The following is a 24595-nucleotide window of genomic DNA, read 5'->3' as shown; positions in this document are numbered from 1 at the left end:
CCTCGGGCACATCCTGCTGGTCAAGACAACTTTTTTTTTTTTCTAAGATGGAGTTTTGCTCTTGTTGCCCAGGCTGGAGTGCAATGGCGTGATCTTGGCTCACTGCAACCTCCACCTCCCAGGTGCAAGCGATTTTCCCTGCCTCAGCCTCACGAGTAGCTGGGATTACAGGTGCCCCCCAACTCGCCAGGCTAATTTTTTGTATTTTTAGTAGAGATGGGGTATCACCAAGTTGGCCAGGCTGGTCTCGAACTCCTGACCTCAGGTGATCCACCCGCTTTGGCCTCCCAAAGTGCTGGGATTACAGGTATGAGTCACTGTGCCCGGCCGCGAACTTTGACTCTACGGTTTCGAAGAGCGCTTTGCAGCATTCCCGACAGTGGAATCACAGGTGGCAGGGGAGGTGGGGGGGCGGGGGGCGGTTATAAAAATGCAGATTCCAGGGCCTCACCCAGACCTACAGAATCACGGTCTCTAAGGCAGGGCCAGGGAAGATGCCTGCATTTCAAATACACAACCCCTTGTGACTCTTATGCCCATTGAGGCCTGGCCTGAGAGGTCCAGACACAGGAAGGAGCCCTCAGGGTGATTCTATCTGTATCGCTGCAGACAGACAGGGGCATTCTGTCTGTGCTGCTGCAGACAGACTCAGCTGCCTTCCTTGGAGAACTTAAGAATCCCTTTCTGGGCCACGCTGCAAACAAGAGTTCCTCCTACTGAGAGCGGAGGCTGGGAGAGCCACACAGGGGCTTGTGTCTGGGCTGGGTCATGGAAGGTGGACTGTAACTCACCAGGATGAAGCGGAATGGATGACCAGGAAGGGCACTCCAGGTAGAAGGAACAGCCTGCGCTTAGGCTGGAGGCTGGAACACCATGGAGAGGAGAGGGAGCTGTACCAAGCGGTTTGGAGGACCACCGTCGGGGGTCATCACTGGTCCTCTCTGAGCGGCATCGTCTTTGTGAGATGAGAATACATTTCTGTTTTGTCAATTCTACAAGACACACGGGTTCGCATTTCGACCTGTCTGAGATCAGGATGCCCTTTACAACAAACAGCATCTTGGGTTTGGTGCAGTGCCATGACTGGACCTGCCTTCCACGGCCACCGGGAGGGTTTGAGGGGAGAAGGGAAGGCAGGCACTTCAGTGGCTTCAGTGGCGTTTGGTGCAGCAGGAGCTCCATCAGCGTGAGCTACACTCTCTCTGAGCTGGTGAGAGCCTTTGGGAGTTGGCTTGGAAATTTCTTAAAGGGCTCCTCTCCTCCCATTTTCATTCTAATGCCCTTTATGACCCCAGCCTGTAATAACCTGACTTTATGACAATAAGCTCAGGTGAGCTGTTAGTCACAGCTGCTGGCCGGAATGGCACAATCATCTTTGTGGGTGGATTTCTTGTCCTATCACCTGTGGGTGGGGATCAAAACCCTGTCCTTGCTGCCTGGCTGCCCCCACACTAGTTAATTAGAACATTCAGCCTTGCCTTCCCTTCCCATCAAGGTTTATTACTGAGGAGCAAAGGAGGTGTGGGCTCAGCTCTGGGTTCCCAGCCCCAGGCCCACGCTGGGGCATCATGGGGCCAGGCAGGATGCCTATGACTGTGCTGTGTGACCTAGGGCAAGTCATTGAACCTCTCTGAGCCTCAATTTCTTCAAGTCTAAAATAGGAGAAATAGCAAAGCTTTGGCGAGAATGGCTGTGAGGAACCGTTCATTTGTACATTTAACAGATATTTATGGAGCACCTACTGTGTGCACACGGGCTCCAAAGATACATCCGCAAACAAGGCAGATGAGATGCCTGTTGTGTTGATGCTGGCCTTCCACTGGAAAGGAAGACAGTACATGGGCAACTCTATCAATATAGTTTCAGAGTCTTTGAAGAAATAAACAGGGGGCTGAGATAGCCCTGCACTGGAGGGAGGAAGAGCAGGAAGCTTAAGTCTATCTAGTTCGAGAGGTCCCTCGGAGAAGGTCACACTTGAGCTGAGCCCCTAGAGATAAGATGAAGCTGCTCTGGGGAAAACACTTTAGGCAGGGCAATGGCAGGTGAAAAGCCATTTTGGGTGAAGTTCAGCATAGCTTAAAGAGCAGAGAAAGTCTGGTGTGGCAGTACCGAGGTGAACACAGGCCAGAGTGGTGGGAGACAAGCGAGAGGTCCACAGGGGCCAGATCATGGAGGGCCAGGTGGGCAGGTCAGAAAGTGGACTTCTATCCACAGAGCAAGGGAAAACCACTGGGGAGACCCACCAGGGCCATGCCATGGAGTGAGGACTCTGGCCCTGTGAGCAGAAAGGATCCAGAAAGCCCGGCTCAGTGGCACAGATCTCACTATGACTATTGTCTCTTCCCTGGGACATCAGGAGAGCTGGGATCCCTCACACAGACCCCTAGGACTGAGCACAGTCCTCCCACACCCACTAAGCTCACAGATCTGTTCCCTTTATCCTGACGCCCCAAATGGTGATTCACATAATGCAACAGTCAATAGCTGATGCACTCGGGTTAAATTTATGCAGACCTCGCATGATATTAAAAATCCAGGGAGCGTATATTTTGAGCACAGGGGATGCCAAAATGTATCTGCTTTATTTAAGGAATTATTGGGCTGGTGCGAACGGATGTTTATCTGAGCTTTTGCTCCCAGTGGGGGAGAAACAGGTATGCACAGCTTGGTTGCTAAAAATAGGGGGATCCTCAGTCTGTTTTCATGTGATGGGTCCTGAAATATCATCCCCCCACCTTTCTCACCCCCACCTCAGGCTGAGCAGCAGAGCAGATTCATGGAGACCTGGGCATGGAAGAGCTTTGCCTGGGAAAGGATTTGAGGCCACGGGGCCTTGATTCAGAGTCAGCAGCTGCTGAATAAATTGACACGCTCAGTGCACACCTATAATCAGGTCCCTCTGCAAGGCAGGTCTTTGGCGTCCCAGTCCCCTGCTGGAGTCTGACTCTGTTTCCCCTGTGTAACTCAGGGTCCAGGTAGCTGCTTCTACCCCTAGAAGATAGGGACAGTAAGGCCCACCTTGCAGCAGGCTGTTAAGAACCTGGAAGTGCTGATGCTCAGAAATGAGATCTGTGCTATTAGCAGATCCGCTCATCCCAGGGCCTTCCCGGGTTCTAGTGGGGGCAGGGCCTTGAGGGTCTGACTGTCTTTGGCTAGTGGCCAGAACAAAGCCAGAAGGAGGGACAGACACTTGCTGCTCAGAGAGTCCCAGATGGGTCCATTTTACAGATAGCACAGAGACCTGGGAAGCGAGCCTGAAAGTGGCCTCCATTTCCTTCTGACCTTCTCTCCTGAGCCTCCTGCCAGCTGCCGCTCTCCACACTAGCTGCCTGCTTGGGCATCCCTTGCATTCATTCAGTTACTCCAACTTTCATTCATTCATTCAGTTACTCCTTATTTAATTCATTCATTCAGTCATTAATATTCAGCAGCTGTTCTTGGACCTGGTTCAAGGCCTTAACTGAAGCATTGGGGGCCTGAAAATTTAGACTGCAGAGGGCTTTGTCCCCGAGCCGGGCTGGGCAGGAGCTCCACTCTCTGACAGTGGGTCAGAGTGGTCAGGGTGGGTCAGAAGAGCATTAGATCTAGAGCCCTTCCCCAAGAGCCAGCTCAGGGGAAGCCAGGAGATGGGACAGATGGGGAAATGGAAGGAGCTAGGGAAGACTCCTGCAGGGTGGGGCTGAGCAAGACTCCTTCTGAGCTAACTTCTCCCTCCTTTCCACAGTCTTTCGGGGAGGGAGGAACACTCCAACCTCTAGTTATGGTGAGGATGACAGTCTGCTTCAGCTGGGGACATTTAAAGTTCAAGGAATTTGGGCACAGAAAGATCTGGGTGAAAGCTCTCAGCTTGGCCACCACCATTCCGTCAGGTAACACCCAGATCATTTACAAAGACACCTCCCAGCTCACGCAATCCCCTCTGCCTGGTTCACGCTTCCTCACACACCCACCTGGCTTCCTTCCTGTCCCCCTCACAGATTCACTCACGGGTCCCCTTCGCAGAGAGGTCTTCTCTGACCACCTTGGCCGGAGGGGCTGCCCCCACCCACACATCGTTCTGATTTGTTTATCTCACTCCACATAGCACGCTCCTCTGAGTGGGGGGGACAGTGGTCAGTGGCCAACTTCCCTCCCCGTGGGACAAGTTGACCGGCTTCAACTTCAGTGAGGGAGGGGTGGGAAGAGGGGATTCACAGTGTGGAATGTTTTGAGATCGGTGCTCTTCCTAGCCCCATTTAGCAGGTGAGGAAATGAGGTTCAGAGAGGTAAAGCACTTGTCTGAGGTCACACAGCAGGAGCAGAGGAGGGCACACAGCCAGGTTGGTTGACTGAAGCCTTGGCAGTTTTCTCCTGGGGAGGGTTTGAGAAGAGGTGGCAGGATGACTAGAACACACAGCAGACTGGCTGCAGTAGAGGCTGACTGAGCACGCAACGTCACTTCAATCTTGGCCACCCGGTCACTACGAATTTTTAAAAAATATAACTACTGTCTTTTGTATTGGCAGTTTGCTGAAAAGAGATATAAAGGACAGAGTGGCCCAGGGCCTGCTGTGTGAAGTCTCCTGCTCTGTCTCTGTCCCCACGCTGGGTGGCAGGGTGGCTTTCCCCTCCCCAACCCCCATCTGGTAAGGACAGGGCCTGTGCTGCTGAGAGACCCTGGCGATCATAGGGGATGGGGTGGAGGATGGTGGCAGATGGGTGGGCACAAGGCCCTTTCAAGACAGCTGCTAGGATAGGGGCCTGCTTTGTGGGGTCCTTTCAAGAGCTGTGGCCACACTCAACAGGGGACCAGAGAAGTCCCTTTCTTGGCTTTCTTCTTCCACACCTGCTCAGCCACCTGTTCCTCCAAAGCCCCCGCCTCTCTCCTTCTCCTCTTGCTAACTCCACTAGCCTCCGCCTCCCTCTCCTTGAGCCTCTTCCTGCTCCTCCGCTGAGGCCCTCAGGGCTCCCTGCAGACCAGACACCTGCCCTTCTTCCTCCCCAAATCCTTCTTAGCACAGCTTGGCTCCCAGGCCTTTGCGTGTGCTGTTCCTCCCCCGTGAGTGCCCTTCCTGCCTGTCTTCACTTGTCAGAGTCTACTCACACCCCTGTTAAGAAAGAGCTCTTGCGACCCAGCGCAGTGAGTCACACCTGTAACCCCTCCCTCTGGGAGGCCAAGGAGGGTGGATCACCTGAGGTCAGGAGTTCGAGACCAGCCTGGGTAACATGGCAAAATCTCTGCCGTCTCTATTAATAATACAAAAATTAGCCAAGCATGGTGGTGGGCACCTGTAATCCCAGCTACTCAGGAGACTGAGGCAGGAGAATTAGCTTGAACCCAGGGGGCAGAGGTTGCAATGAGCTGAAATTGCACCACTGCACACCAGCCTGGGTGACAGAGCGAGACTCCATCTCAAAAAAAAAAAAAAAAAAAAAAAAAAAAAAGAAAGAAAGAAAGAAAAGAAAAAAAAAATTAGGAAGAACAAATAGCTGTAAGGATGAGCCAGATTGCCAGAGTGTGGTGGGAAGGCTCAGTACGGGCTAGGGTGATTCTGTGGGTCCCTAAACAAAGGAGCATGGTTCCTTGTCACGGAGAGCAGACAGGGTCCCACTGTTTCTCCTGGGATAGTGATGGTGGTTCCCAGAGAATGAAGAGCCCAATCTGTACGCCAGGCCATGGGGCAACAGAAGGGACACACACCCGGCTTATTTTATTCTCCTAGTAACCTTCGAGACAAAACCTGCCACCCTCCTCATTCTTCAGGGGAAGAAACTGAGGCTCAGTGAAGGACGCTGCTGGCAGAGGCCACATGGCCAAGAAAGACAGAGCGGTGGGTTTGAGCCCAAGCCAGTCTGGCCCAAGAATCCAAGCTGTGTCCTGCTGCACTTTCTTTTCTGTTTTGAGATGGAGTCTCACTCTGTCACCCAGGCTGGAGTGCAATGGTGCGATCTCGGCTCACTGCAACCTCTGCCTCCTCCCAGGTTCAAGCGATTCTCCTGCCTCAGCCTCCCAAGTAGCTGGGATTACAGGCACCTGCCACCATGCCCAGCTAAATTTTTTTGTATTTTTAGTAGAGACAAGATTTCACCATGTTGGCCAGACTGGCCTCGAACGCCTGACCTCAGGTGATCCACCTGCCTCAGTCTCCCAAAGTGCTGGGATTACAGTTGTGAACCTCCGTGCCCAGCCCCCGGTGCACTTTCTGAGGCCTGCTGGGTGACATCTTCCTGGCCCTCCACTTGTCCCGCCAATGTCTACCTTTGATCGCCTGTCTTTTCCAACCCCACCAGCCTCCTAACAATACCTCAAGAAATGCAGCCAATCTCGCTTTATACTACAGATGTGCTTTAGAGAAAAACTGTACGCTACACTAGATCCTGTTGTAAACATGAGAGAATTCTAACCTCAGTCTTGACTCAGCCTTCGCTCTGCCCCAGCTCCTTCCCAGGCTTCTTCTCATTTCATTCCCTCTCTAGGCGTTTCTGTCCCCATTCTACAGATGAGGAGCCTGAGGCTCAGAGCAGGAACATGGCATGGTCAAGATCCTCCCAGCTGGGTAGGAGGGGCTGGTTGCATACCCAAGCCAGGGCCCAGAGCTGGCTTCTGGCTTCTGTGGCATCTCCTGCCAGAGCCTGTGTCTACTCCCCAGGGAGCCCACCTGAGCCCAAGGTAGCACACGAGAGCTGGCCTCCTAGCCAATCAGGGCCCAGCACATTCGGTTTGGTTCAGAAGGACACACATGTCCCTGCTGTCCAGGATCCCAGTTCTGCCCTAAATTCTTCCCAACTTGGGATTCCCGCCACTCAGGTCCTTGCTGCAGCCTTTGTCACCCTGGTGCTTCTGTGCTCTGAGCCCATGTGGCCCAGCTCAAGGTAGCTGAGAAGGCCTGAAGGACCGCAAAGCAGCAGAGTCAGCCAAGGCTCCGAGGCCCGGCAGCCACGATCCACTTGCACAGTTCATCTGGCACAAACCCCTCAGTTCCCTGTGCGGGCTCCCAGCCACCTCGCTGCCCCTGACCCAGTCTGGCACTGAGGCAGGAAGGCACCCCGGTCCTCAGGGCCAAGAGGGGCAACTTCGCCTACTGGGCCCATGCTGTGTCCCCACTCTGTTCTTTTCCTCTAGGAGAAATGTGCCTCTACTCAAGCAACTGACCCCAGAAATAATAATAATTAATAATAAGGTGACTTCCCTTTATTAAGCACTTGCCGTGCGCCAAGCACTATTCTAAGTATTTGATACTTATTATCTCATTGAATACTAAAAACAATCCTATAGGACTAGTACTATATTAGCTCATTTTACACATGAGGGAAGTAAGCACAGAGAAGTTGAATAACAAGCTCAAGGCCTCACAGCTAGATAGGCAGGAAGCCAGATTATGAGCCCATATGGTCTGGTTCAAGAATCTGACTCCTTAATGAATACCCCACAACCTGTGAGTGAACCCAGTCCCTGCCACTGGGTTCATCCATCCACTCATCCATTCAGAAAACATTTATTGAGCACCTACCTACTCTGTGCCAAGCACTTTCCATTCATTATCTTATTGCAAGTTTGTATCACCCATGAGGCAGATACTATTATCATTAGCACTTTACAGATGAGACAACTGACGTTCAGAGAGGTTAAGTACATGCACAAAGACACACAGCCAGCAAATCGTTCAGCACAGCAGGAGGATGCAAGTCCTCAGCCTTCAGAAGGCGGCATGAGCCAAAGTATGGTAGATCTGGCGTGCCCAGCCAGGAGGCTTGGGCTCTGCCCTCCTCACAGATGATCTCTCTATTTGTCAAAGGAGGTGGAGTGGCTGCAGAGGGCTGAAATGACTTGCCCAGAGTCACCCCATCAGATAGTGGCAGAACCAGGACTCGAACCCAGGCTGCTGCGCCCCACCTAAACCCTCTCTGCAGGGGAGGGGATTTTTAGCAGAGAAGGGTGGCAATGAGCTTATGGGCATGCAGGGGTGGGTCCAGGGCGGGGAGATCCTGAGGATAAGGCCTTGCCAAGCTCTTATCTACTGACTGCTCACTATGCGCCAGCCCCTTTGGATCAGTGCATCTATTTCTCCAAATGCCCTAGAGATACACAGATAGACTCTCAGCAGCTCCATCTGACAAGTATAGAAGCTGAGGCACATATAACCCTTAAGGTCACTCAGTTAGTAAGTAGCCTCACCGGGATGTGAGCCTGGGTTCTTAAGCCCCACACGATCCATGACTCCAGTTTAGCTTCTTAAGTCCACCTCCCCCTGGGTGGGTTCTCTGCTGCTCCAGGAAGTCAGCAGGGGACAGTGGTTTATCCCAGGGCCTGGCCAGAACTAGGCACCGGACTCAGATGAATCAGCACAGCCGTGCCCTCAAGTTACTGCAGATAGGATAAGCCAGGCCCTCTGCAAACTCTCAGCCATCTGAGGGGGCAAGAGGAGGAAAGCACAGACTCTGGGGTCAGAGTGGGCTGGGTTCTAATCCTGATCCTGCCATTCTTGGCTGTGTGGCCTTGGACAAGTTACTTCACCTCTCTGAGCCTCCCAGCATGCACTGTAGAATGGAGATGATAAGAGCCCCTACCTTGCAGGAGGAGGTGAGGATTAAATGAGAGGCAACCACAAGGGTCTGAGAAGCAGCTCCTTAAGCCTTAACTTCCTTTCCTGCTAACAGGGTTGTTACGAGGATGAGAGAAATCAGAGCCTAAGATGTTCAGCCAGACTGTTCTCTGCCAGTGTGACTATGGCCAAGCTACCTACACTCTCTGGGCTTCAGTCTCCCCATCTGTAAAATGGGCATGTCGACAGTCCTACCTCCTAGGGTAATTATGAGGTTAATACATCTATTGTGAGGCTTAGAACATGCCTGGTACTCAATAAATGTTAGCTATTACGTGTAGTAATTATCATTGTAATCGAACAGTGAATGCTAGTTATTGGGTTGATAGATTGATTTCAATTCAATTCAGCCCCTGCTTCAGGCTTCTGTCTCATGCCCGTGACGTGAATTTCAAATCATCTGTCCCTGTGTTGTGAGGAAGTTGAGTGTGGAGCACCCATGACCCCAGCCCCCAGCAGGGCTGCCTCCCTTGGAATTCACGAAAATGTCAGCCCTTGGCCTTTTCAGATGTCTGGCATGGAACCATCCATCTAAATGTTGTGGATGTGTCTCTGGCCAAACTCAGGAAGAAGTTCTGTCTGCTCACTTCCTTCCTGTGTACCACAGACGAGCTCCCTTTGGAGCTGGCCCAGGGACCAAGCCTGTGTCTGCATGCACAGGACAAGGAAAACCAGGGGATGAACTTCTTTCTGTTTTTGCCTTGGCCGTCAGGTATGTGCTGCCAGACTCTACCACATAAAAGTAACTTGCTCATTGGGGATAGTGCAGTGGGACCACCAGAGTTTTCGGTTTGCTTTCACAGTTTTTAAATTTAAGATTCAGGGGGTACATGGGCAGGTTTGTTGCATGGCTATATTGTGTAACGGTGAGGTTTGGGGTTCTAGGGTACCTATCACCCAAATTATGAACATAGTGCCCAATTGGTGATTTTCAGCCCTCACTCCCGTCTCACCTCTCCCCGCTTTGGGAGTCCCTACTGTCTGTTGTTTTCATCTTTATGTCATGTGTATCCACTGTTTAGCACTCACTTATAAAGTGAGAACATGCAGTGTTTGATCTTCTGTTTGTGTTAGTGTTTTTTTGTTCGTTTGTTTGTTTGTTTTGAGGTGGAGTCTTATTCTGTCTCCCAGGCTAGAGTGCAGTGGCGCAATCTCTGCCCACTGCAACCTCCACCCGCTGGGCTCAAGCAATTCTCCTTCCTCAGCCTCCTGAGTAGCTGGGATTACAGGTGCCCGCCACCATGCATGGTAATTTTTGTATTTTTATCAGAGACAGGGATTCACCATGTTAGCCAGGTTGATCTCAAACTTCTGACCTCAAATGATCCACCCACCTTGGCCTCCCAAAGTGCTGGGATGGCAGGCACATGCTACCATGTCCTGTAATCTTCTCCAGTTTAGCTTCTTAAGTCCACCTCCCCCTGGGTGGGTTCTCTGCTGCTCCAGGAAGTCAGCAGGGGACAGTGGTTTATCCCAGGGCCTGGCCAGAACTAGGCACTGGACTCAGATGAATCAGCACAGCCGTGCCCTCAAGTTACTGCAGATAGGATAAGCCAGGCCCTCTGCAAACTCTCAGCCATCTGAGGGTTTTTGTATTTTGGGCCATCTAATTTTACATTATATAGCCATCTAATTTTTGTATTTTATAAAATACAAAAATTATACAGCCATCTAATTTTTGTATTTTTAGTAGAGACAGAGTTTCACCATGTTGGCCAGGCTGGTTTTGAATTCCTGACCTCAAATGATCCGCCCACCTTGGCCTCCCAAGGTGCTGGGATTACAAGCATGAGCCACTGTACCTGGCCAGTATTTGATTTTCTGTTTCTGAGTTATTTAACTTAGAACAATGGACTCCAGCCCTATCCATGTTGCTGCAAAAGACATGATTTCATTCTTTTTGATGGCTGCATGGTATTCCATAGTATATATGTACCACACTCTGTCAAATCAACTGCTGACGGACACTTAGTTTGCTTCAATGATTTTGCTATTGGAGTGCTGGTTTTGAAGCCCGAGGGACGTGGGCTCCTGGCTCCTCTGCTCACTGCTGTACCACATCAAGCAAGAGGACTCATCACCTGAACGTGTTTCCTCTGTAGAGAGGACTGAGAACCCTCTGAGTCCTGCCTCCTTCTGTCTGTGTAAGCAGGGCGGCTCCTTTCCATCTCTGAGCTTCAGCTTCCTCTCCTGCGAAATGGGAATTGACTTGTGTTCATGACCGTGCCACCAGGCTATGACAAGGGTCACTCAGAGGGTGCAGCATGGAGCCCGCTATGCGGTTAGCACTTTGTAACCAGCAACTGAAAAATGATACTTTTTCAGGTTAAGACCTGAGTTTGGAAATCAAAGGTTTCATCCTCAGAGTTTGCAGAAAAGCAGAGCCTTCCCGCAGCCATGTTAAAATGGAGCTTTGCAATGTGACTGCAGACACTCGGCTCTTGAGTTGTGAGGAGGAGGCTGGGTAAACACGCTGAAGGAAGGGGTCATTTGGCACAGGTGTCCGCAGTGGGCATACGCCCCAGTCTGGCCCCACAGCATGCACCTGATTGCCTGCTATTGCATGGGGCAGGGCCTGCCGGGGCATGCCCCCAGGGAGCAATGCCAGGGAGCCCGGCCAAGGCACTCCCAATACCCACTGCCCTGGGAGGCTCTGCTGATGCTGCATAATCAAGAGAGACAGCCCCACCCAGAGGCCCCTACAACCCATGTGTGGGTACTGATGCCAAAGGAGGGTGGCACAGTCTGTGCAGTTCTGGATGTGATTGGTGGAGATGTGTATGTGTGTGAAAGTCAAATCCAGGAGCCACTGTGACTGGAGGCTGCCGCCCGGGCCCGAGGATGTCCCCACCCATGCTTTGTCCCACAGGCTCTATGGAAGCCATTAGTGTCTGCGGGTTCTGGTTCTGAGATCCCACCCATTCCTCTCCAACCCTGGTGTCCTGCTGCCCTGGCGCCGGGGCAGAGCTGTCCTCTCTAACGTTAGGGGACACTGCTTAGACGATGAGGCTTGGATATGGACACACCTGGGCTCACATTTCAATTCCTCTTACAGCTGCCAGAGCCTTAGGCATGTGACTTCACCTCTCTGAGGCTTGGTGTCCTCGTTTGGAAAATGGGGATGCTGGAACCTGTCTTCTTTGATGTGGTCTGACTGCAAGATTTGGAGAAGGAAGAGATTCAGATTCCGCCCCTGTGGTAATAAAGGCTCCCGTGCAGCAGGTGCTCAGAGTCCCACAGTCCCTTCCCTTCCCTTGTTGCTGTTAGACATGGTGCCTGGGTCCCAGGCCCCTAACACATGCAGACAGCAGTTTCACACTGTCCCAGTCGGCCCTGCTGGGAAACTAGTGGGAAGGCGTGAGACTGGAAGAGGCAACGAAACTGGGAGGCCACACTCCAGGAGATCAGCTTGGTACACAAGCTGCAAAGACTGCAGGCTCAGTAGAGGCAGGACCGATCAGCCTCTTAAACCTCCAACCATAAATCACTCCCATGGCCTCATGTGGGCTGTAGGACTCGGCGGATGATTGCACCGGAAGATAGACTTTAGAAGACATGACTCAGAAAGCCCCTCCTCAACTGCCTGACAGGGAATACATGGTTTCTACTTGCACACCTCCTGGGACAGGAATCTCTCTCTCCCAAAGCCATCTCTTCCACCTTTGCGGACTAGCTTTGTCTTCCTTCTCAAGTGTGGTGCCCAGAGCCAAAGCGACTTCTGGAATAGTCTAACCAACTTGCGCTGGAGCAGCAAGCCCCTTTTTTGTCCTAAAGACTATATTTCTATTAATGCACCCCTATTTTGCTCATTTGCTTATTTTTCCCTGCACATATCACTATTCATCACCTGAGGGTCTAGGGCTACTAACAGCTAAAACTCATTCCCTCACAACTCTTTGTCTCCTCTTCCTTCCTCTCTCCCTCTCTTATTCTCTTTCTCCATTCCTTCTTTCTTCCCTCTCTCTTTCTTTCCTGTTTTTCTCTCAGCTCAGGGCAATGCATCTCTGGAGTCAATTTATGCAAATACATATTGAGCACCTGTACCTGCCAGCCCTGTCCTGGGCACTGGGGTTTCATAGATGACTATAGCCTGCTTCCTGCTTCCTGCCTACAGGAGCCTCCTGTCTGGCAGTGGAGAGGTCAGAAAGGTAGCAGCCACAACACCTGTCTTAAGGGTGTAATTGAGGGACAGAACAAAGTGCAGAGGGACCTCAAAGGGTGAGCAACCACTGTGTGTGCCCAAGTATGAGGCGATCCAAATAAAGGCTAAGGGCACTTTATCGTTGAATAATGTAAATTAATGGGGTGAAGATGAAATAGACATCTACTTGTAATATTTCATTTATTACTTTAGTTAGACATACATATTTTTTTTTCATATAAAATACTAATTTGGGAAGGTTGCTTTTGTCAGTTTCAAATTTCAGGAAATGATTTGATTCTAATTCTTTTCCATGTGGCCTTGACATTAGTGTCACCATCGTGTTGGGGGGCAGCTTTTTCCTAGGGCACATGTGACTCTCAGAGCTTCAGATGCTAACCCCCGGCCCTCTCGAATCATGTGTCAGGGAACTGCTGGGCACTGTGTCTCCACTGCAGGTCCGATCGGCAGCACATTTTGACAGCGGGGATTCACCTGCTGCAGGCGAGCATTTGTGATCAGCACAACATGGCCACTTACTGAGGTACTCTGAAAGTGGCCTTTAAAAGGCCTATTCACAACAACCTCTCACTCTTGCCGTCATAAAGTCATGTTTGTTTGCATTGCCTTATCTGAGGAAAATTCCCTCTCTTCCCTTTATGATATTGCTGACCCCCATAGGCAACCCAATCTCGATTAGAAGGAGGATTAGCCAGTGGTGGTGGCTCACACCTGTAATCCCAGCACTTTGGGAGGCTGAGGTGGGTGGATCACTTGAGGTTAGGAGTTTGAGACCAGCCTGGCCAACATGGTAAAACCCCATCTCTACTAAGAGTACAAAAATTAGCTGGGCATGGTGGCAGCCACCTGTAATCCCAGCTACTCGGCAGGCTGAGGCAGGAGAACTGCTTGAACTCAGGAGGCCATGGTTGCAGTCAGCCAAGATTGCACCATTGCACTCCAGCCCGGGTGACAGAGACTCTATCTCTGACAAAAAAGAAGAAGATCACACTAACAGACCTTTCTCAAATAGAACTTTGGAGTTAAAATTAAGTCACTGAGAGAGCACCTGTAATATGAGAAATTAGTAACTCAAATACAAGGCAACCTTATGTTCAGACGTATGACGTCAGGGTGGGGTGGGGAATCAGCTTTCCGGGAAGTGGGAGCCTTAAAGGCCTGAGAACCTTCTGGGATGGGTCATGTACTATAAGAAAAGACGGCGGAGATCCAGGAGGCTGTCTCCTGAATACCCCACTTTTATTCACATAGCTTCAGGCTAGCTTTGCCCTGCACCGTTGGAAGATCTTGGGCACCTCTCTTCCACTCTCAGAGCCTCCATTTCCCTATCTGTGAAATGGAAGTAATAATACATATTTCATAAGGGATACAAGAGCATGGAAAATGAAACTGAAAAAACAACTCATTTGGAACTGGATCTTCTCGGGCAAGTAATTGCACTTCCTGGCCTCAGTGTTCCAGTCGGTGAAATGGAGGCCAAGAAGGGCACCGCGACTGCACGCCTCACTGAGTGTGGTCCGGGTGCCTGAATGAGGAATGCCTCTTACCAGTCTTCTCATCTCTTTCATGTCCGATGCCTCCTGGTCCATCAGATGGAGCTTACACGCCCCCACTCCAGATTCTCCCTAAGCCCCCAAACAATGTCGTCCATCACTCTGCTGGGATCTGTTTTCTTTTCTTGCTGGCTTTGATTGCTATATAATGTGACCTTAATTGCTTGTTATTTCTAGCTTCAGCATGCCATCTCCAGGGCAGTGGGGACCTTGTCTGTATCTGCCCGGCCCAGCACAGTGCCTGGATGTGCTCAGTAAATATTTTAATGAACAAGCGAATAAATTAATGAATATGGTTTCCTCTTCCCAATCTTTGGACACTAGGTGTCTTCTATTCCTCAGCACGTGGCCGAGGGGGTAGAAAAGACTCCACCCAAACACGGAAACCCTGGGTGTACTGTCTCCGAGCCCTTTACACGGTCACAGGCGCCCTTCCGCCTGCGTGTAAGTCCCCCGCGAGGCCGAAGCACTCTCCAAAGAGATCTGCCGGAGCTAGGACTTGGCCGGCAGGGGCCCCACGCCTGGAAGAGGGCCTGGCACACAGTAGGCCTTCTCAGAGTGTTGGAACAAATGGGTGACAGGCCAGCAGACTGCCGATCCTGGCACCCGTGGGCACCCAGCTGCCCTGCGCGCCTTCCCGGCCCGGGCGCGGGAGCAGCGAGGGCGGGATTCTTGGCTGTGCTGCTCCCGCCGCCTGGTGCAAACTTTCAAAAGATGCGGCGGCCGCGGCCCCGCCCCTGCACTGTTGGAGGCGGTGGGAGGCGGGGGCGGAGCCGGCGGGCCCGGGCCGGTGGCTCCTCCTCCTCCTCCCGCAGGCGCCGCCGCCGCCTCCCTCCCGGCTCCCGCCCTAGCTGCCGCCCGCCGGCTCGCCCGTGCAGCGGCGATGCCCCGGAGCGTCGACCCGGGTCCCGGTCCCTGACCCGCCGCGTAATTAGCCTCCGCGCGCCCAGAGCGCGCCGCCGCCAACGCCGCGCCAGACGCAGCGATGGGCAACACGGTGCACCGGACCCTGCCAGGTAAGCCGGGGAGCCCTGCCCGAGAGGCGGGCGCCGGGTTTCTCTCCTCCGGGAACCCGCTGGGTGACTCCTGGAGAGCCACCCCACGCCCCTTGGAGCCCTCGGCGTGCAGCGGGCTGGAGTCTCCGCTACCTCCCGGACCCCAGCTCGGCGCGCGCCCAGCGGCTGGGCTTTGCGCTCCGGGAGGGCGGGTACCGCGTCCTGGTTACCTTGGGGACCCCAGTCCTCATTCTCCCGGCTTTGGCCAGATGCGCCAAAAGGGCCGATGGGGCGATGCCGCGCGCCCCCTCGCCTTTGTTCCAGCCCGAGGGCGTTGATGAGCGAGCTCACGGCGACCTGGGTGGGGGTTACTGGAGCCGGGCTCGCCCGGGCTTCCGACGGCCAGAAGCCGCCCGTGGTGCCGAGATTGCAGCTGCTGAGAGTGAGGGGTGCTCGCAGGGGCACCTCAGTTTCCAGCCTCCCAGCGCCCCCGCGGCACATGCTGCCTTGCTTTGGCCACGTTCCCACGCGCACCCCGGTTGCGCCCCCCTCTGGTGTCCGCCCCACTGGGGGACTCTTTCGCCCCCTCGGAGTCGCTGCTGCAGATTGCGTTAAAATCACCCCAGAATTTCTGCGACCAGAGTAAGGCGATCCGGAGCAGGGTAACGGGATAGGAGGAGGCCTTATGGAAAATACCTGGTAATTGTGGGAACAGATTAGCGGTCCCGCGCCCGCGCGCGCCCGTGGAGGCTCAGTGCCCAGCACTTTGCATACCCCAGCTCGGTATGCAAAGAAGCTTCGCGATAAAGATGTGTATCCCAGTTTTACAAATAAAGAAATTGAGTGTCAGAAGAGGTGAAATGACTCACCCAAGGTCACACAGCCCGTGGTGGGAGAATCTGGAGTGGGACCTGTGTCTGTCTGCCTTCCCTCCGCTCACTCGCCCAGGTCTTTGGAGGTATTTTGTCTTAAGGCTGGGCCTTTGTAGCAACCCTTGAGCAAAAGGTGAGAGGGGTGTGTGTGTGTGTGTGTTTAAAGCACAAAGGCTCGGCTCAGTCGGGAAGCAAGTCAGCTGTGAGGTTAGTTTAGTGTAAGGTTCTAGCAGAGAGACATCTCACCGCATCTCTGCTGTAACACTCCCATATAGCTCTCCCTTCTAGGCATGGCATGCAGTTAAAGAATAACTTCCCCTGGAGTGGGTTGAAATGGACAGTGCTGAGCCCAGGATTCCCAGGGTCAGCTTATGGAAGAGGAGCCAACGCCGACTTTACAAGCCTCTGAGCAGCTGCACTCAAACGTTCAAATTCTCAGACAGGTGAAGTCACCAGCAGAGTCACCAGCCAGTCAGTGGCAGAGGTGGCATTAGAACCCAGGTCTGCTTACTAGAGGGTGGCCTCTACCTCCTGTGGACAGGGCTATTGCTAGGTTTGGGCAGAACTTGCCCGTGGGTCAGGAGATATTTGAGGATGTTGGCAACGAGGGCAGCAGATATTCTTGCCAGAAAGACTCTGGGATGAGGCACCTCAGCACAGGCCCCTTTGCTCAGTTTCTTAATTAAAAAAACATTTATACTATTCTAGTAAAAAGCCATTCTGCCACCTGTGGGTCAGCCTTGGGGTGCATAAAGGGACAGACACACGCCGGGCAGGCTAAATATAGCTGGAGATGTATGTATTCTCCATCCCTCTCAACCCTCTCTCTGTGGGCTGGGCCACCCTAGGCTGGGAGCCTGCAGCTAAGGTTGGTTATCCAGGGCGGTGTCTAAGTATGGGGAGTTCAGACTCTCCTCTGACGCTTGAAGCTCGCACTGAGTTTGAGGAAGGGGTCAGAACTGAATTTCCTGAGTCACATCGGGTGGCAGGTGCCAAGAATATGAAGGACCGTTTATTGTTTTCCAACCTACCAGTAGAGTTTCTTGCACACCCTGTGCTATTTTTTATACCTCTGTACTTGGCATGTGATGGTCCCCACGCCTGGACTGTCCTTTCTTGTCTAGCCTGTCTTTCAAAATTCAGTTGTCGTCACTTCCTCCAGGAAGCCTTCCCTGACCACCCACAATCTCTCATCCTTTGCTCTGCTACCTGGATATCTTAAGTCCCTGCCTGTTCATCGTTGAAATGACTGCACTGTCATTGCCTGTCTCTGTGACTCTTTGGGGTTCCCTGAGGACAGAGCCCTTGTCTTGATCATCTTGTATCCCTGGTTGCCCATTCCAGACACTGGTGCCTGGCAAGGGTTCAAACACTGGTGGTGGAGCTCAAATGTTGCCTGAATCTTAGGCTGAAGGAACACTTGGCACTGTCTTGCCCTGTAGAATCCTTGTGCTTTCGTTCTCAGGAAAAGGACGCATGCGTGGGGTTCTTTCTGCGGGACTTGAAATAGAGAGCTGGCATTTGCTGAGCACCTGGATTCCATGCCAGGCTTCCTGCATATGTGGCTTCATTTACACGCCAAGCATGCTTCTCCTCAAGGCTTCTGCACTTCCTGATCCCTCTCCCCGGCACTCTCTTCTCCCCACCTCCCGGTGGCTCCCACCAGGCTTCCTTGGGGTCTCTGCTTGAATGAAGGCCCTGCTGTTGCCCCCAGCCCTGGCTCACTCCTTCTACCCTGCTTTAAGTTTCTCTTTAGCATGTATCACCATGTGACACGCTGTATGTGGAGTCAGCAGTTTCTTGTCTGTCTCCCCCAGGGAGATTTTGTCTGTTTGATTCACGGCTATACATAGTTCAGCACCTGGAGCAGTGGCCAGTACATAGTAAATGTTCAGTAAGTACATGTTGAGTGAATGGAAGAACATCCCTGCAATGTAGGCATTCTCATCCCCATATTACAGTTGAGAAACCAAGACTCAGAGAGGTAGAGTGGCTTGTCCCAGCCCACACAGTTGACTCAGCTGGCAGAACTGGGATTGCCATCTAGGTTAATTTAGCTCCAAAGTCCTGCATTCTTATTCTGACATGCTGTGGCCTCCCAGCCCCTGATTTAGATAACATTTATTGGATTCCCCACCATGCACGTGGCAGGCTACACTGTACAATAAGGAAATGCCAGAGAAAGGGAAGGTTCTTTATGATGGATTGTGGAAGCCTTGCAGCAGCCCTTGCAAAGCGCATCAGCATATTCAGAGGAATGCCCTTTAAACAGAACTGTGCCACACAGGCCCTCACATCTACTAAGCTCCTACTGTGTGCTCTATGTTCTCGCTCCAGCTGCAACTCACCCTTGCAAAGTGAGGTGCCACTTTTCTCCATTTTAAAGAGATGCAGACCCTTTGCCTACAGTCAGGCGGTGGCAAAGCTGGGCTTAGAAGACTGAGACCTGCCTGACTCCTAATGCCATGTATTCCTTCCTTCTCTCTCGACTCCCTTAGCCTTAATCTAGGTTTTTGAACAAGGGAAAAAAGTGTAAGCAGGTGGGGATGGGGGAGGGCAGCATTCCAGGATGAGGGTAGGGGAGGTGGAGGGAGGGACTCAGCCCCTTCTCCTAACGGCACATTCCAGTCCCTTCCCTCTCGCCTCTGGGGCTCACCCGCAGCTCTGGTTGGAGAATAGACTAAATTCAAACTACAGGTTGGGTTTAATCATTAAGTTGGCCCACGCTTGACCAAACCAACAGCTTTTTCATCTTAGCCCAATAACCGGGCATCCTGGAGCTTTGGAGCGAGGAAGGTGTGTTCATCCCGCTTTATACCAGGCCCTCGGTCAAGGGCTTTACCCACAGTATCTATTTGAAATCCTCATGACAACCCTTTGGAGGGACTCTATTTATCCCCATTTTACAGGGCAGCAAGTGGTGGCTCAGGGAGGTCGAGCATACAGAGTCAGGAGAGAAGCAGTCTCCCTTCACCTTACGTGGACGCCCTGCAAATGCTGCACCCAGACAAAGACGCGCTTACCTACCCCAGACGCTCTGACACCCTGCCTTGCACAGCCCGCTTCTGTTTGGCCCAGATAAGGGGCCCTGTGGATGCTGGGCCTATCCAGACCCATCTGCTGCTCCCTGGCTTCCTATCTGAGCCATGGGTAGTGAAGCTCCCAGGACCTGGCAGCCACTGCTGTCCCTGGATCTGGACTTTCTCAGCTCTTGGGAGGACAGTGACCCTTGTCACACTCCTTCCAGCCATGGCCATACTGCATGATGGCCCATGGAGTGATACTCCCTTCTCTCTTTCTCTTTCTCCCTCTCCTCCTCCTTCCTCAGTCACAGCTTCATGTTCAGTTGGGCTTTCCTTGCCTGTCTTGCTCCATCTTCCCCCCATCCCACCAGGTCATTAAGAACAACCTGTACCAGCGATTCCGGAAAACCAGAGTGGCTTGCTGCCCTCCTAAGCTGGCCCTAGTGGAAGGGGCCAAGAACAGGACGCTCAGTCGGTCACATCACTAGAGAGCGCAAAGTACTGCCACCCTGTGACTCAGACAGAAGGTCAGCACCCAACACTCCCAGCAAGGCCTGGCCACCAGACCACGTGGTCTCACCACCGTGGGTGGCGGCCAGCTGTGAAAAAATCTTTAATCACAGAGAATTTTAAAGTCTGGTGTGTTTATGTAGTAAGCGTGTTTTTGCTTCATAAACTTTTGCTTCAGTTGCGCATGCGGGTGTGTGTGAGATGCGTGTGTGTTGTGTGTGTCGCCATGTAAAATCCATTTCTCTCCCTGGGTGGCAGCGGGAGTCACTGAGAGTTGGAAGGGGCCTGGCCTACCACAGTGCAAGGCTGGCGTTGTGGTGTTAGACTCAGATCTTACAGTCAAGCTGCCTGGGTTCAAATTTCGGCTCAGCCAATTCCTAATGGCATGGCCTCTCTGTGCCTGCTTCCCCACCATGAAACAGGGAGACCAGGGGTAGCTCCTTCGTGGTTGGTGGGGATGCGAATTACGTGGAATAGAGAAAGTGAGTGTTCAACGCATGCCCAGGACGGTAGCCATCGTGGTCTGGGAAGAGAGGCCTCAGGCCTGCTCCTGGGGTCCCTGCACGGGGCTGGCTGACAGATGCCCTTCACTGCTTGCCTTGAAAGCCCTGCCCCAGGTGACCGCAATCCTCCAACCAAGGGGCCGAAGATGAGGAGATGCTCCTTTCCTGTGTGCTGACAGCAATCCGCAAGGGTTCCTTGGGCTCTTTCCTGAACACTGATTTCTGCTGAGAAGGATATGCCTGGTGGGTTGCATTTACAGTTCTCCTGTGTTCACCAAACCTCCAGCCAGGGTCCATGCTGGGCAGGGGAACACAGCCTGGGTTTAGGGACTCAAGTTCTAGCGGGAGAGACCCACAGGGATGCAGCAGGGAACAGCACAAGGTGGTGGGGGAGCTCAGGGAGTTGTGAGAGCCCAGAAGAAGATGCAGGGGAGGCTTCCTGGAGGAGGTGCTCTCTGTCTAGCTGAGACCAGAAAGAAGAGACATCAGCTAGGAGAAGGGAATGAGACAGGCTGTCCCGGCACCATGTGCAAAGGCCTGAGGGAGGGAGAACAGCCAGGTGTGGGGAGCTGTGGAGTTCTGAGGACCCCAGTGCAAATGGGGATGGGATGTGAGGTCACAGCAGTGGGAAAGGCTGGAGCGGGGCACCTGGGGTAGGAGAAGGCTTCTTGCAGAGCGGGCTACAGTCAGGAGACTTCGATTTCTCAGCTGCCGCACTCCCAACTGGGATAATGTGCTGTGTCTGCCAGCAGGGGCGTTGCATTTTCCCTGGGCTGGACCTCAAGGGCCACTCAGAACAGGCTGTTTAATCTCCCCCACGGAGAAGAGTCAGCTCTGCCCCTTTTTTGGACCAAAGGGCTTTCTGTACTTGTGGTGCTCTCTGAGGGCTTAAAATAGAAGCCCAGAAGCCAGGTGTGTGGTTAGAGCTTAAAGCAGAGAGGGAAGAGGGAGGGCACCAGGTCGCAGCCTAGCAGGTAGCATGCGCTCACCTGGGCAGCGTTGCGGGGTGGGTCTGAGCTTCTGCGCGCCTGCCCTGCACCTGGCCCTTTATCTGTTCCATCCCACTAAAGCCATCGTGAGAGCCTTGCAAGGCAGTCTTCTCATGTCACAGAAGGGGAAACTGAGGCTCAGAGGGGTAGCGAGACCTGCCTGGCTCACGTGGCCAGGAGGAAGCAGAGCGAATTGGATCCCAGGCACGCCGGGCTTCCCCTCTGTCCCAGGGGCACTGCACCCCGGGGACTCCTGGGGCTCCTCATGCCGACTTGCTGCCGCCTCTTGTCCTCATCCCGAGCACCTGAGCCCCACCCTTCTTGCAGGTGCACCCCCTTCGCCCTCTGAAGATGAATTACTTCTGTCCACAGCATCCAAAATAAAGCCGCACCTGGAGAAGCCCCCTACCCCTGCCCACCTGACCCCGGGCCTGTAGACTCTGGAACTCGAAAGCTGGATGTGGCCTCTGGGAAACTTGCCCGAGAGAAGGGGTGAGCTTGGGTTCTGTGCTCCTTCTTCCTGCCCAACTAAGACTCGGGCCCCTGACTGGGCTGCCTGGTAAAAACTGGCCCATGCTGCCACCCCAAGGCCCCTTGACAAGCATCAGAGCACCCCCAGCATCTTCCCTGGGCCCAGGGTGCTCGCAGACCCTTTCCCCCTCCTGGAGCTCCAGGCAGCCCCCACCAGTCAGTGAGTAAGGGCCCAGGCGAGGGCCATCATCCAGGCCTGCAGGCAAGGAGCGTCCTGTCCCCATGCCATGCCCCCAGCAGCAGAGTGACTACACAGGCTGGGGTCGTTCCTTCTCAGGCCTGAGTCTGGGCCTCGCTCCTTGTTAGCCAGACAAGTGACCTGACCTCCCTAAGCCTTGCTTTCCTCTTCTGTGGAAAGGGGAGAGTGATGTTACCTCTCGGGAATGCCGAGTGCCCAGCAGATAGTAGGTGCTCATGCCCAGCACCTGCTAGGGTTCTGTACTCACGGGGAGACGAGCCCCTGCTCCACGCTGAGCTTAGGATTGGGTGCTCTCAAGGGAGACAGACACAAGAGCATAGTGATAACCACTAACTTGTATCACGTAGCCCGTCTGTGCCAGACAGCGTTCTCAGCGGGTGTGTGCCTGCCTATCAGGACAGGCCCTGTGAGAGGGCTCCTGTTATTAGTGCCCCAACTCTTGGGAGAACATAGGCACAGAGAGGGAAGGTAACTTCCCCAAAGTACACAGCGCAAGCAGTCCCACTTGATTCCAGCTAGAGGGAAGGAACGTCAGTGTGGAAGGGAATGGAGGGTCATGGGGACCCTCCACGTGGGGGACATTTCCCTTTTGTACTGGAAGCCTTCATCGTATTTAGCAGAAATCTGTAAGCATTTAGAAATCTCGGCAGATTCATTTCTAATTGCTCACCTAGTTTTAGTTTTGTCTGTCTCATTGCATCGCTAGGCATGGCAGGGTGGGGGCACTCTCCAGGTAGCTGTGGATTCACCATGAGGATTCCCAGCAGAGAGTCCCCAAGGACTGGCATGCGGATCTCAACCCCCTGCCAAGGCAGGTCAGGGGAAAGCTGATGCCCTGAGGTCTTTCTGGGCAGCAAAACCAAGGCCATGCCATCCCCAGGGAAGCAGAGTCTCCAGCAACATAGCTTGGGGGACCGCACTGGCCTGAAAGCTGCCTGCAGACCTGAAGGGGAAGGGGGGCACCATGGACCCAGTGCAGTCATGCCCAGTGTATAGACATCATAGGAGAGCGATTCCAGTTCAGCCGAAGGAGGAACTTTCTAACCGTGGGAACTGTGTGGAACTGGAAAGCGGGGAGAGCGTGCCTGTCACTGGAGTGCACAGGTGTTTGGTCCAGCTGGGACTTGACATGGTTCTTGCAGAGGCCCTGGAGCGTCCGGTGCATCCCAGATGAATTATCCACGAAGACACCTTTTGACCCTGGGGTCTTCCAGGGAATGCTTTCCAGTGCATCTGCCGAACGCCTGCAGAACCCTTCACATCTTTTTTTCATGTTTTTGAGACAGAGTCTTGCTCTGTTACCCAGGCTGGAGTGCAGCGGCATGATCTCGGCTCACTGCAACCTTCACCTCCTGGGTTCAAGTGATTCTTCTGCTTCAGCCTCTCAAGTAGCTGGGACTACAGGCACCTGCTACCAGGCCCGGCTAACTTTTTGTATTTTTAGTAGAGGCAGGGTTTCACCATGTTGGCCAGCCTGGCCTCGAACTCCTGACCTCAGGTGATCCACCTGCCTCGGCCTCCCCAAATGCTGAGATTACAGGCATGAGCCACCGTGCCCGGCGCCCTTCACGTCTTTCACTTAGACAGTCCCCCTTCCAGTTCTGTATGGTGGAGGGTTTAGCCCCACTCTATCTATCAGGACATATAAGGCACAGAACAATGACGCCATCTGCCTCAGCCCCGGTCTCTTACCTCCCTGTGTCTGCCCAGCCTCAGAACTTTCAGACAGTGGCAGGTGTTTCTGACCAGAGTTTGGGACAGCCATCCCTGGACAGCAGGCCCAGCCCACTCATCCCTTCTTCTCCCTTCATCTTATTACGAGAACTCAGGGCAGCCAAGAACTGGCCTCTAGCCTCACCTCTGGGCAGGGAGTAAGTTCTTTAATGAGTAAGCTATTCGGGGAAGTGGGTGGGTGGAGGTGTCCTGGGCAGTATTGGCACTTGGCAGAATGCCCACAACTATTAAAGAGTGCATTTCGTTTACATCCTCAACATTACACATTGTTTATATCACAATTGCGTCCCTCGGGCACGTGTTTTCTTTCCTTTTGCCACAAGGATGATGGATTTATGAGACAGGTCAGCAGTGTATTCAGTGTCTCCACGGCCAGGCTGGGTAACTTTCCAGTCCGAACAAGCAGATCTCCACACCTCAGAAAAGCTTCCCTTCCCTTAAGGCTTGGGGCCATTCAAGGGCAGGATGTGGCAGAGTGGAATTTCCACGTCTCTGCGGGAACTTCAGCCCTGCAGTTAGGTCACTCGGGGGTCTGTTCCCAGGGCCAGTGGGTGCTCAGAATCCCCTGTCCCAGCTCCCATTTGGCAGATGGGGTTGCTGAGGATCACAGCCTGGCACAAGGTCACAAGGTGATAACAAATGAGGTCTTTTGCTGGAATCTCAAGAGAGGTGGTGGAAAGAGGATTGGTTTGGAGGCAGTCCCAAGTATGAATCTCAGTTCCACTGTCTCTAAGCTGTATGATCCTGGGCAATTCTGTTCCTCCCTGAGCTGCCCTGTCCTCATCTTTAGGATGGGGATAATGACAGCCCCTCCCTCACTCATGGGGCTGCCATGAGGAATAAACAGGAGATGCTAGAAGTCCAAACCCAGCACAAAGTGGGAACTCTAAGTGGCCGTTACCTGTTTTTCCTTGGGGGCAAGGAATCTGTGCCCCCGAAATT

At 53.1% G+C, this 24595-nt stretch overlaps 1 protein-coding gene across 1 annotated transcript in view; it reads left to right on the top strand.

Annotated features, from left to right (window-relative positions):
• Positions 1-15119: 15119 nt before the first annotated feature.
• The window catches only part of NEURL1B (neuralized E3 ubiquitin protein ligase 1B), a 44313-nt gene continuing 34837 nt past the window's right edge, over positions 15120-24595 (top strand). Inside the window, exon 1 of the mRNA XM_039460634.2 lies at positions 15120-15313. Coding sequence (XP_039316568.1) covers positions 15283-15313 — 31 coding nt within the window. The 5' untranslated portion in view covers positions 15120-15282. The remainder of the gene's footprint in view (positions 15314-24595) is intronic.

This window comes from Saimiri boliviensis, chromosome 20, assembly GCF_048565385.1.
Source record: "Saimiri boliviensis isolate mSaiBol1 chromosome 20, mSaiBol1.pri, whole genome shotgun sequence".
In the NCBI taxonomy this organism is placed as follows: Eukaryota; Metazoa; Chordata; class Mammalia; order Primates; family Cebidae; genus Saimiri; species Saimiri boliviensis.
Note: the sequence above shows the minus strand (reverse complement) of the source record. Positions and strands in the feature narration are given on the sequence as shown.